This window comes from Gasterosteus aculeatus, chromosome 1, assembly GCF_964276395.1.
Source record: "Gasterosteus aculeatus chromosome 1, fGasAcu3.hap1.1, whole genome shotgun sequence".
In the NCBI taxonomy this organism is placed as follows: domain Eukaryota; kingdom Metazoa; phylum Chordata; class Actinopteri; order Perciformes; family Gasterosteidae; genus Gasterosteus; species Gasterosteus aculeatus.
The window spans coordinates 20,819,511-20,832,598 of NC_135688.1; the positions used below are offsets into that span (position 1 = coordinate 20,819,511).

At 41.3% G+C, this 13,088-nt stretch overlaps 1 protein-coding gene across 24 annotated transcripts in view; it reads left to right on the forward strand.

The window, feature by feature from the left end:
• myo18ab (myosin XVIIIA b) overlaps positions 1-13,088 on the forward strand; it is a 104,957-nt gene that overhangs the window by 66,923 nt on the left and 24,946 nt on the right. For all 24 annotated transcript variants that reach the window (XM_040194098.2, XM_078098733.1, XM_078098774.1 and 21 more), the window contains 9 exons: positions 1,324-1,435; positions 3,490-3,617; positions 4,355-4,509; positions 4,939-5,062; positions 7,542-7,649; positions 7,843-7,935; positions 9,582-9,692; positions 11,787-11,891; positions 12,825-12,971. In XM_040194098.2, the coding sequence (XP_040050032.2) occupies positions 1,324-1,435; positions 3,490-3,617; positions 4,355-4,509; positions 4,939-5,062; positions 7,542-7,649; positions 7,843-7,935; positions 9,582-9,692; positions 11,787-11,891; positions 12,825-12,971 (1,083 nt within the window). The remainder of the gene's footprint in view (positions 1-1,323; positions 1,436-3,489; positions 3,618-4,354; positions 4,510-4,938; positions 5,063-7,541; positions 7,650-7,842; positions 7,936-9,581; positions 9,693-11,786; positions 11,892-12,824; positions 12,972-13,088) is intronic.

Consider the following 13,088-nt stretch of genomic DNA (forward strand, 5'->3'; position numbering starts at 1 on the left):
CGAACCGCCAACCTTGCAGTTCCCAGCGCACCCTCTCTACCCCTGCGCCACGTCGACCCCAGTAATAATTAAAGACCTTAGAGATCCTAACACATAGTTCACTGAACTGTAGCAAGGTCTCAGAGGAATACAGTGTTCCACTTTGGTCAAATTGAAGATTTCAGTCCAGGTTTTCCAAGCTGGTGGGACACAGGAGCCCCCCCCTGACAAAAAAACCCTAGTATTCTTTATATGTGCAAGTTCAAATGATCCCCTACAGGTTTGTGTTGCTCAGCAGTGAGCCTGCAGGAAAACACAGCTGGCTGTGCTGTTAAACCTTACTGTCCATATTCATCTGTCACCTTCAAACAACATCATCCTGTTTTGTAAATATATGCCCTTTAATTAGTTAGTTTAATGTCGGGGCATTCAAGCGCACAACGCCGTATGTGGTTCAAAGCCTATTATCGCCCCTTTGCTTCAAAATTTCCAGACTACCTCTAGGTGCGAAATTGCTTCCGCTCAATGGTACAATCTGTTCTTGCAGAGTACTGTAGATTTGATCCCCCTAATTTAAAGTGCAGTCGTGCTAAAGAGATCGCTTTACAGCTATTATGTGTGTAGGGAATGATTATAGCAGCCATCAACCCTTTGGACAGACTGCATACATGGCAGGCAGTATTAAGACGACTTAAAACGACCTAGCTCTTAAATTCACTAAATACATTTTCTACCCAAACAGCAGGGCAGCCAGCGTTTCCTTGACAACCGCAACAATGAAGCTCCCCATGCGTTCGTTTCTACAAACTGCTCCACCAGCTCTCTCTTCTCCTGCCCCCTCTGCCTGTCTCTCTCACACACACTCACACACACACAGTCACAGTGATGAGTGATGACTGTAATTGTGAAATTATATTTTCAGGCCATTTCTCCAAAACTGCTCTCTCCCAGCTCTCTCCATTCATTTTGTCACTGTTTGACATTGTGGGTTTTTATGGGGAGGGGGATTTGATTATTTTTCCAGTGATTGTTCACATAGCCATGTGGATGGGGCAGCTCATACATACATGTGGGATGGGTGTTATTCCCCTCCTGTTTGTGTGTGTGTGAGAGTGAGTGAGTGGTTCATGTATGTTGGGAATGATGTTGCACCGGAATGGAATAGTACCATTGTAAGCAGGAGACATTTCCCCCATCTGTTGGCCCCTGACTCTTCAGGCTGTTTAATGCCCCTCTATTCAAGGAAACAGACTTGCAAAACCCTGCAGGACTTGCAGTTAATCTCTGGAGGCATACGTGTGTTTGTGTGGTCATGGAAACCGTTTCCTCCCTCTCATCCATCAGGCCAAGTTTGACAGCATGAATAAACAGATGGAGTCCATGGAGATGGAGGTGATGGAGGCTCGACTCATCCGAGCGTCTGAACTCAACGGAGAGATGGAAGATGACAATACAGGTCAGACACCATGTCATCTACATAACAGTGATTCTGATATTAATGTCTCTTACTCATAAAAGTTACTTACTCATAATAATACAAATAGTCACCATAGTTATATTAAACAGACAAAAGCAGAACTGTAAGCAGGCTACTTTACTACTAATGCTGATTAATTATTTTTCTGTCAGTAAACAAATGCATTAAACGACTGAAAGATAAAGTGATCACACTCACACAACAAAAGTCATTTAAAGTTACCTTACCTTGTTCCCTTATTAAACAAACTAAATATACAGTGCATCCGGAAAGTATTCACAGCGCTTCACTTTTTCCACATTTTGTTATGTTACATTACATGTTAAATTCATTATTTTCCTCACATTCTACACACAACAACCCATAATGACAAAGTGAAAACAGTTTTTTGCAGTTAAAAATAAAGAACGAAACGAAAATAAAAGTACGAAAATAAAGTTAAAAAATAAAGAACGAAAACATAACATGTACATAAGTATTCACAGCCTTTGCCATGACACTCAAAATTGTTGGGGGAAAATGGCGGTGACCATCCGTCTATCAGCACCCACGCCCCCACCTGTAAACAGTATGTTTATTTAGCAAACAATGAGACAACAGGACGTCATCCACAACGCACACCACTGAGAGTAAATACACACACGTTACAGAAGAAGTAATTCCTTGTCGTACTGCAGTGTTCAATGGCGCTGCAGGAACTTTAGGGGGTGGTGTTCAATCGATGCTTTGACAAAAGCCAAGAAGCAGGGGATGTGAAGGAGTACATTATTAATCGATCAGCTACAAGTGGGTCCAGTTCCAGACGCCCTGCAGCCAGGCTGCCAGCTGTTTTTGTGTCAGGCACAGTTTAAAAAGACAGGATTGGATTGATTAAGTGTGTCCACGTTGCATTGTGGCGGAGTAGAGTTGCGTCTCCTGTGAAATGGCACTGTGATACAATTGTAATGGTGTTGACTTTCAATATGTGAGGGTGTTCTGCTTTATTTTAGTATTTTATAGACTTGGATGGAGGCAGCAGAGTAATTCACCAGTGGATGTACTCGTACATCATACAAAACTAATTTGAAATGGTTAGTTGATCACTTAAAGGCGAAACATCTGAACCACGATGCTGAATATTGAAATCCTCATTATTGGCCCCTAACCACTTTCTACTTGGTGGGGGTCTCACTCAGCCTCCTTTTGATCTCAACACAGGTGTGAATTTGTGAGTGCATGTTGTGTAGGGTTGGCTTCTGCAAACCGGAGCCAAACAATAGCCTACCGTTTGTATTGCTACAGTAGCTAGCTAGCCATCAGCCTTCTATTTAGGGCAATACTGTCAGTACTGTAAACTCTTGTTGACTGTTAATGTATTGTTCATAGTTTAAAGTTGAAAACAGTTTAAAGGTGTAGTTCAAAGTCAAGGGTTTTGCAGTTGGTGTACTTAAAATAGAATATATTGTTCATTTTGAAGAAAATGCATTGAAAAAAACAAACGATACCCATTCGTAATCTTGTGTGATAGCAATGTTATAGGGTTGAATATATATATATATATATATATATATATATATATATAAATAACACAACCGGATAACAACGAGGCTTCTTTTAAAATATAATCTATATCCAATTATATCATTATACAACATACACAAGAGGGGAAGCTACTTTTTTCATTTCAATCAATTCATTTTAATTCTTCCTAAACTACCCACTTGATTCTCGAACAGTGAAATCCAAATTTGTGGGTGCTTCCACAATACAGCTTTTTAATCTTTGGCCGTTTAAAAAGTCTATATATGGGTCCCTGTAAATGGATTTTTCATCAAAACTACAAGTACATTTTCTATATTTAGTATGCAATTATCATCCTTTGCAAAAATAGTTTGACACCAACAACAGGGTTTGGTTTACAACATGTATTTATTTTTTACTTAAATCCCAAACTATTTGTAACAAATACTGTTTTTGTTACATGTGGTATGGGAGATCTGTAAGCATATTGAGATCCAATAAGGTGAAGCGGACTGAACATTCTAATGTGACAGGAGGAGAGTGGAGGCTGAAGTACGAACGAGCCATCAGGGAGATTGAATTCACCAAGAAGAGACTGCAGCAGGAGTCTGATGACAAGCTGGAGGTGGAGCAGCAGAACAAACGGCAACTGGAAAGGAGGGTGAGTGCACTTCCCGCCTTTGGTCCCATCATGTACTGTACAATTACATGATGGGAGTGTTGTCTATGGTACCATATACATCTGTACCAAAAAATCTGTTTTATTGCAACACAAATTTTATATGTCCCGCCAACCGATTTTCAAAAGTTCAAACGAACGCCCATATCAGTTTCACAGTCTATGAAGGACAGTTCAAGAAACCATCTGGTAAGGCTGCTAATACAAATTTTGAGATCAAGTGTATTATGAAGTGATAATAAATGCACCACGCAGTCATTTCTTAAGACACACAACTCTACAATTGACAAAGAAGAAAAACTCAATGTAAATATTTAAATCTTGCTTTGCTGCTGCAGACAGGGAAACTGCGTGGAGAATGTTGAGGGCCAATTAAGGAGGGTAAAATACGGTTCTAGTGATAAAAAGATCTTACATGCTCTTCTTTAAAGTTAGGCATAATGTATGAAAGTTGTATCTCTCAGCCAATAGACCTACTGATATCTGAATGTGGACTGGTGGGAGGATGTTTCCTTGATCAGTCCACACACAGGTAAACATGTGATCCTGTAAATTGAAATATTAATACAATTAAACTTATCAAGCTGTTAAAATCTAATTATGTTTCTTGCGCTCAAGTTGTTACACATTGCATGGCCTTGTTTATTTCATGGCCTTGGCAATTCTCAGCAACAGGCCTTGCAACACGCCTGATCAGTTGCAAATGTGCGTTTGTGCAGATCAGCGACCTGCAGGCCGATAACGAGGAGTACCAGAGAAACATCCAGCAGCTGAAGAAGAAAGCCCAGCGCGCAACAGCTGAACTGCAGGACACCAAACTTCACCTGGAGGGCCAGCAGAGCCGCAACCATGACCTGGAAAAGAAGCAGAGGAAGTCAGTGCACACACACACATACTGTCACATATATGTGTGTAGGTTCACATGACTTGCAGCTGCATTAGCTCCTCCTGCCGTCTTACCACACACTTTGATGCTGTCGTGACAAAAATAACTGTATTGAAAAAATGAAGTGTGTTCCAGATTGTTTATAGCACTGTGCTGTGCACAGAGAACACGCAAGTCTCCAGCTCATTTATACATCTGCTAGCTCGTCTGTGTGTGCGTGTGGCTACCCTCAAGGGGCATGCCCTTTAGCGGTGTCTTTGTTGAGGAATATGCATGATGTAGTTAAAACATGTAGGATCGTCTTTGTGACCATCTCAGCACATTAAAAGGGATTCCCTTGTCCACAAACTTTTCCACTGTGAGTTTATGTGCCCGGAGTAGCAGATGTTGATCACAGGAGTGTGTTCTGGCATTCAGGTTTGACAGTGAGCTGAGTGGAGCCCAGGAGGAGGTGCAGAGGGAGAGGAGCCTGAGGGAGAAACTGGCCCGAGAGAAAGACGTGTTGGCCGGAGACGCTTTCAGCCTCCGTCAGCAACTGGAGGTTGGTGTCCCACCTTTGTGTGGATAATGGGATTGTCTTTGAATTCCATTTTATCCTAATTATTTTCATGCCAAATGATAATAAAGTGCCACCATTTCACCTCATGAAAGCAAAAATTAAAAAATGATAATCCGATATTATTCTAATCCTTATGTAAGCATTATATAACAGCCTAGGGCGAAAAGCGGTAAAGATTAATTGACTTTCCAGTCGTTCTGTTCTCAAGGGACAGAAAGGAAATTGTTATCATTAAAGAAAATAGTCCCAATCCAAGGTATACTCCTTCCTTTTCCTGGACCTTTCAAACAGACCATCACCTTTAAAAAGCTTTTTGTTACCCTTCGTTAGTCCCTATGCAAACAAGTTTTCACTACATCACCACTCAATGGACATTTAGACGCTTACTAGTCCCGATTTGCGTCTTCACTGACAGCTTTAGTGTCACTGTGACCCATTGCGTTATGGGATTTCCAACATTGAGCAGTATACATGGACACTACTCTATTTGCTGTAGGACAGTAAACGTAAAGGTCCTGCTCACTTCTTTAATGTGGATGTATTGACATGTAAGCTCAGTAGCTTTTTTTTCCAATTAGCCCCTTTGTCAACAGATTCATCACCATGACAGCAACACACACTTCATCCGCTGATAAAGACTGAATCGATTACAACAAGCTAGCACCAAAAGAAAATGCATAACAAGGAAAAGATTTTTGTAAAAAAGTAAATCAATGATCAATGAAGCAGCAAATTGCATACTGATCTTAGCAATCCTAATATAATTTCTTATTATAAAGTGAACTTAATATTGCTATGTATTAACAACATTTCAGAACTTAATTCAGATTAAAAACTGGTAAAAGTTTTGAAATAATTGTTATCTTTACGTTAAAGTTACTGTGAGGAACTTTTACCTTGTTCAGGTTATTCCCAATGCCCACTGACCTACATCAGTAGACACGACGTTCAGTGGGAAGATTTCTTCCTGTGTAGTTATTTTTAATGCTTATCGGATTCTAGTTAAATCAGACGAGCAGTGTGTATGGGCAGGGCCGTTTGAAGGAATTTGGGGGCCCCAAGCAAAATGGACATGGAGGCCCCCCCAAGCCCCCGCCGCGCGCACGCAAAACCTACAGGAACCACAGCACAGCCATAAAGTTTAAGTTCACCCACACTTTGTATATATAAAAAAGGGTTTACAGTGCATAAACATAATGTGCATGAAATTTGAACATTTAACAATTTAACATTTGCACACTACCATAAAATCAAATATACATTAAAAAGGGCACAATAACTAAATCCAACATACTTAAAAACACACACACACACACACACATTTATACTCACATTTTTCAGTTCTCACAAACATGTGCAAATTATCTAAAACTGCTGTTTGCGAGCCTTGTTTTGTGCAAAGGCAATCACAATGTCCTCCATGTCCAAAGACTGGCGAACATCGCGCTCAATTGAAGTAAGTGGGCTAGGGTTGCTAACTGTCCCGTATTAAGCGGGACATCCCGAATTATGGGCATTTTTGATTTGTCCCGACCGTGACAGCTCCAGTTCCGTTTTCCAATCACAGCCTCCTAAGTCAATGACGCGCAAAAAACTCCCGGTGGTTGTGACGCATCCCACCAGTGTGGTCAAAGGGGCGCTCACACAGTTTGTCGTTGGATTTGACTCTTAACCAGTCGTTGTCTTGAGGCCCCTGGCCAGCTCGGGGCCCCAAGCAATTGCTTGGTTTGCCTGTCCTGTCGCGACGGGCCTGTGTATGGGCCACCTTTCACCGGTCTACCCAATAACACTGAAAATACCACACGTAAAGTAACTGTGGTAGCTTCTCAGTTTTGAAATATGAACTACCTTGGTACAAGGTCCATATTTAGATGGCATTGCTCACAGTAGTCTTCCTGTTAGTGAGCTCTCACAGATCAGTCACTTCTTCTGTGCTAAAGATGAGCCTCTTGATGTTGAACTAAAGAGTAATCCATCCATCTATCAGAGGGAGCAAATTGTATTATACAATTATATATTATACATGGAGCTTAAAAACAGATGATGTGAAATACATAATCTGTCCAAAACATATAAGAGCTGGAGCATGGCATGATCTGTTTGGTTGTAGGTCTAAACTGCAATAATGGTTAACTTTCATCACAAGTGCTTCATAAGTCATATTAAATGAACTTTTCAGAGAGCTGAATTATGATCACCTGCATACCTTGTGGAAAATTGTACACACTGTCTTGTAAGTGAATGGCCTTTGGACACGTATGTATCTTGGTTACTTCCATGAAACAAGGTTTGGGGGCGGCCCCATAGCACGAGTTTGTAATGTTTAAGTTCTGGAAATATGTTTCGTGTGCATATTGAAGCTCACTGCTGAGCTGAGTTAGTAATTGTTCCCTCGTCATGTCCCTTGTCCCTGTCTCAACTATCACTCTTTCTGTTCTGGCTGTAACTGTCTGTCCTTCAGGACAAGGACCTGGAGGTCTGTGCAGTCAACCTGAAGCTGGACCAGCTGGAGGCTGAGCTGCAGGACCTCAACTCCCAAGAATCCAAGGATGAAGCATCGCAGACGAAGGTCTTCTTTCTCTCTTTAGTATTATTCCCCTGTTGTGTTATTGTATTTACTGCTGCGTGTGTGCTAGTAAGCTCTTTGTACTTTCACTGCTACAGCAGTTTCTCATTGAATTCAAGGATAAAATGTGTCCAATCTTTTGATTGGTACTATCCTTTTTCATACTTTTTCCATTGTACTGTATTATATTATTCAGGTGAGAAAGCAACTTCGGGACATTGAGGCCAAGCTGAAGGACCAGGAGGAGGAACTGGACGAGCAGGCCGGTACCATCCAGATGTTGGAGCAGGTACAGACAAAGCGCAGGAAAAGGTTCAGCTTGGATTGCAAAAAAAAAACCTGACGAAACCTCAGGCAGACTAACAAGTAACATACACAAGCATTCTAATGTAGTGATGCTGGTGTCCATCCGATGAATGTCCTTTTCACCCCACTGGTTCTCCACCAGCCCCTGAGGCAAATGTCTGTCTCCATAGCTGCTCAATGCTCAGAATGCTTAGCAGCTAGACTGTAGCCTGTTGTCTAGCAGGTAGAGGACAGTGGTTTTAACACAAGGGGTTTGTTCAAAAGTAGTGCAGTGCGGCTGAGCTGTGTGGGATGGTGCTGTGAAAGCCAGAAGAGGCTGTAAGGCTCCATAGAACTGACAATACCTGCAATGTTGGTGATAAGTCTCTATGGATTTGTCCGCAAACACCAACGACTTTAAACAGCATAAATTTCATGCAACGGTATTATAAGCAAACTACCAGTACTGCTGCTGTGAAGGAAGATTTTACCCCAAAATGGCAACGCGAGGATCCACTTGGCCTCTATTTGATAGCAAGCTGACACCCACAGTGACACGGTTTTCTCTAAGTAACACACAAACACTTACACAATGTCCTGTTACTGGTGCTGGGTGTGGTGTGAGCAGGTTATGAATATTTCACTTTCATTTACTTTTTAGAGAACTAAATGAGAGAGGGAAAAGATCCTGTTGGTAAAACAAATAGGATCTGATCATGTTTCCAATAAAACATAATGCTTTGTTATCTTCCATTAAGAAATATTATGTAATATTATCGGCTAGTGCTATTGCTTTGCAATCAAAAATATCATCAAATACAGAGAAAAGCAAGAATGAAGAGCTGATTCACCAAAATCTAACATTCATTTACAGTTACGTTGTAAGGAATGAAAAGATACATCCACTCTCCACAAAACCCTGTGGCCCCATGCCGCATAGCCATGTGTGTGAGTGCATGCGTGTGTGTCACATCCTGACCCTATCACTGAACAAAGACATTATCCATACTACACTTTTTTAATATACTATTTATCTAAATTGAGAAAACACAAACACAAAGTAGACCTGGCAACGGCTGTGGGTGTAGCCGTCCAATCCCTATACACCCAAAGCGAGAGCTGTGTTTGGCTGCTCAGCAGTGGAAGTCTGAGGCGTTTCTGGTGGGGGTTGGCCTTTGCCAGGGTTTGTGGTCTTCATGGACAGGATATCGAGGCGTAGTCGGGGGAGGAGGATCTACAGTTCGGGGGTCTGCGGATTTCATCGCTGCTTTTTGAAGATGATGTGGTCCTGATGGCATCTTCTGTCTGTGACCTCCAACTCTCACTGGAGCGTTTCGCAGTCGAGTGTGAAGCGGTCGGGATGAGGATTAGCACTTCTAAATCTGAGGCCATGGTTCTCAGTAGGAAACCGATGGATTGCCTACTCCAGGTAGGGAATGCGTCCGTAGTAACTCGGGGTCTTGTTCACGAGGATGGAGCGTGAGTTTGGCCGGAGAATCAGAGCAGCGGGGTCGGTATTGCACTTGCTTTACCGCATTATTGGCATATACACATCTATGAATTAAACATAGAAATAAGGTGGGAAACTAGCTACGGCTTACTTTAAGACAGAGGAGAGCAAAGTGTACAACGTCAGTGTTTCTCTTTCAGGCCAAGCTACGTCTGGAAATGGAGATGGAGCGTCTGCGTCACACTCATTCCAAGGACATTGAGAGCAAAGACGATGAGGTGGAGGAGATCAGACAGTCGTGCAGCAAGAAGGTAACGACGTGTCCGAGGGTAAACAGTGGGTGTCCAAACTGGAAAAAGAGCAATCAAAACCCAGAGTTGCGGTGAATGTAACAGAGAAGTTTATTTGTTATAAAGAGAGGGGACAAAAACTGTAACTGAGGATGGCCGTGGGCGTCCCGATGCGAATCCTCTAGGGTAGTACCGCCCATCCAATACCATAGTTGTGTCTCAAAGCCGCTAGGCTGCATCCTTGTAGCCTCCAGCCTTCTGCTGATAACATTTCGATCCGTCGATATTTGAGTGAATTCTATTACTTAACGTTACATTTAAAAGTGAACTCTTCCGTTGGATCAACCGCCTCCGTCCTGAACAAATTAAATCCTCGTCGGACCGCACTGCATGCTGGAATATGCTGGGCCGCAAAGGATAGATCAGATGTGTCCTCCACATTGGGTGCTGGAGGGCTGCATCCCTCGACCGCGTTCGGAGCAGCCGACGGATTGGGACTGGCAAGTCGCAGCGGAAGTGACATATGCGGTCGACGAATGCTTCCATAAGGATGCAGCCTAGCGACTTTGAGACACAGCCAATGCCTTTTGGTGGCCCTCGCCTGGCTGCACCTAGCCATGTGGGGCAATGACCAACCATTTTCTCTTTTATCCAGTCTTGATGTCTTTGTTGACATGTGTAGTTTGTATCAACTTTCGGACCCCGATGGTTAACATACTCACTGGGGCCAAATTAACTATTGAGGGGTTTGGATTTGAATTAGTATTTGCTGCTCATTCTGTTTGCTGATAACACAAACTCCCCTCTATGTTGATCTGTTGATTGGTAAATGAATAAGCCAAATGTCAATTTTCACAACACCATTACTGTGAATATAATATAGGACTGACGTCATCCTCACCCTTCTGCTGCTTTCACATTCTCATTTCTTACAGAAATACAATTTCTATTCAGGTACATTTCCAGCGTTGTCCTCACTTGATTGCTATAAAGCTGCTGCCAATGAAACACAACACTTCCTGAACAGATATGTCACATTTAAAGCCTTCCAGCAGCACTGGGATAATTCCTTCTTTCACCCGGGCTTTTGATTTGAACCATCGTTTAAAGTTTAACCGACCGCAGGCTCAGTAGTAAGAAGGAATCGAAACAGTCATTGAATTCAAATTTCAAATGTAAAACTGTAGAACTGTGAGCAGCAGAGTGGTTTGTATCACTTATTGTTTGCACTGTTTTTGCATTCCTGAGTAAAATGCACTACATAGAATACCTTTAGCTTTCATTAGTGACCATGTTTATAAAACAAATTCTTGCTCACGGGTTACATCGACAATCCATTGGTGCCTCCAGTGCCATATGATATCAGTCTGGGGGGTGCAGTGTGTTGGTGTACATGAGGATGGCTGAGTGAGTGGGTGGAAGGTTTGTAGTTGAAACCTGGGTATCTTCAGCATTGTTGCTTTTTCTGCTGTTAATGCTGTTTTGCATTTGCTTCGATTTTCCATTGTGACCGCCCTTCACCAGCCAAGTCCTAATTATCACACGCAGAATGAGCTTTTTCCGCACTGTGCTCCCGCTGCGTCTTCCAGTGACATATTCCCATAGTGATGTAATGCTTGATCATGGTTTTTACTGATTAATCGCGTTAAGGAAGCAGACCTATAGTAGTGTCTTTGTAAAAAGTGGACATTATATTATTCATCAAAGAACCTTGCTCATTATGCAGCAAAAGTCTATAAAGACACATGCTATGTAAACTGGCTGGTGTAAGAACGTGGGATAGGTATGTACTATAGTTATCTCCCTACTATCTGTCCAGCAAAACTACTGAAGTATCACCATTGATTTCCATTATCCATTTTTTGATCAACGCTGATCTAAGACTGTGAATACTTATGTACATGTTTTTTTTTTTAACATTTGCAAAGAACAGTTTTCACTTTGTCATTATGGGTTGTTGTATGTAGAATGTTGAGGAAAATAATTAATTTAATCCATTTTGGAATAAGGCTGTAACATAACAAAATGTGGAAAAAGTGAAGCGCTGTGAATACTTTCCGGATGCACTGTAGTGCTGTAGTGTAGGATGCACTGAGTGTTTTTGCGTGTGTCCAGATGAAGCAAATGGAAGTCCAGCTTGAGGAAGAGTATGACGAGAAGCAGAAGGTGCTGAAGGAAAAGAGAGAGCTGGAGTCCAAGCTTCTATCAGAACAAGACAAGGTAACTACACCGTAGCATGTAGTAGATCGCGTCCCGTTGGAGCTTGGACAGCACCTTGGATGGAACATGTAAAAAAAATAGTGCTGGGTAACAAATACAAATTTTAATCGCATGAATATCTGCTATTAACCGCATTGTGATACGCAAAATTAAATAATGAATTTAAAAGTATGGTATTTTATTTGTTCAAACCCTTTAAACAAATATGGTATTTTTTTAAAGCAGTATTTCCTTTACACAGTAGCAGTTACGATATTTCTTGTAAATCTCAACTCAAATTTAATAAAATGAAAAAATTATAGTAAAAAGGAATGTAATCAAATATAAAAAAAGCTAAATGCCAATGCCAGGGCAATGCAATTTTTTTCTAGAAACAAGTTTATCATAAGATTATAACAGGTAATATTGTTGTTGTTGTTGTTGTTGTTTTTTTCGGCACCTGACTTTTCTTGAGTGGCAAGAATTCAGTAATTAGTCAATAGACAGAGAATTTATATTTAATTGTCAAACTGTCCTTGAAATTCATCGTTTTACCTTGTATTAAGATGTTTTGTCAAACTATGATGTCAATCATTTCAATATGTCTATTAACAAACATTTCCAAATAAATTCTTAGTCTTACTCTTATCCAGACGATCTTTAACCGAGGGAATGTTACTTAAACGTAAATATCTGTAATTTTAACAGCAATAAGATCTCTATTTTTAATAATGATGGATGATATAATTGCAAAGTATATGGTTTTCCATCTATAAGCCATACTTTTGTGTTAATTTAGCTCTAATCTTAGCATAAAAAATTAGGGATTGGGCCATTTAAAATATTCACATTGGGCCCTTTTAAATGATTTTTGTCGAAATGTTCACATGGAGTGAATCCATGGCCAATCCATGATCAGTTGAGTCACCAAACCTAACTTTACCGGTTTACCAGGTGAGAAGTGGTGACATGGAGACTGAAAAGCGTTTGAGGAAGGACTTAAAGAGAACCAAGGCCCTGCTGGCTGATGCCCAGATCATGTTGGACCACATAAAGAACAACGCGCCCAGCAAGAGGGAGATCGCTCAGCTCAAAAACCAGGTGCCGTCACATTAAACACACAGGCAGAATGGCCGTAGCACCTGGGGCCTTTTCTTTTGTGCCGTTTGCAAGTCAATACTTTTTTCAAAAAGTTATTTTTTGTCAAATGTGCTTTCA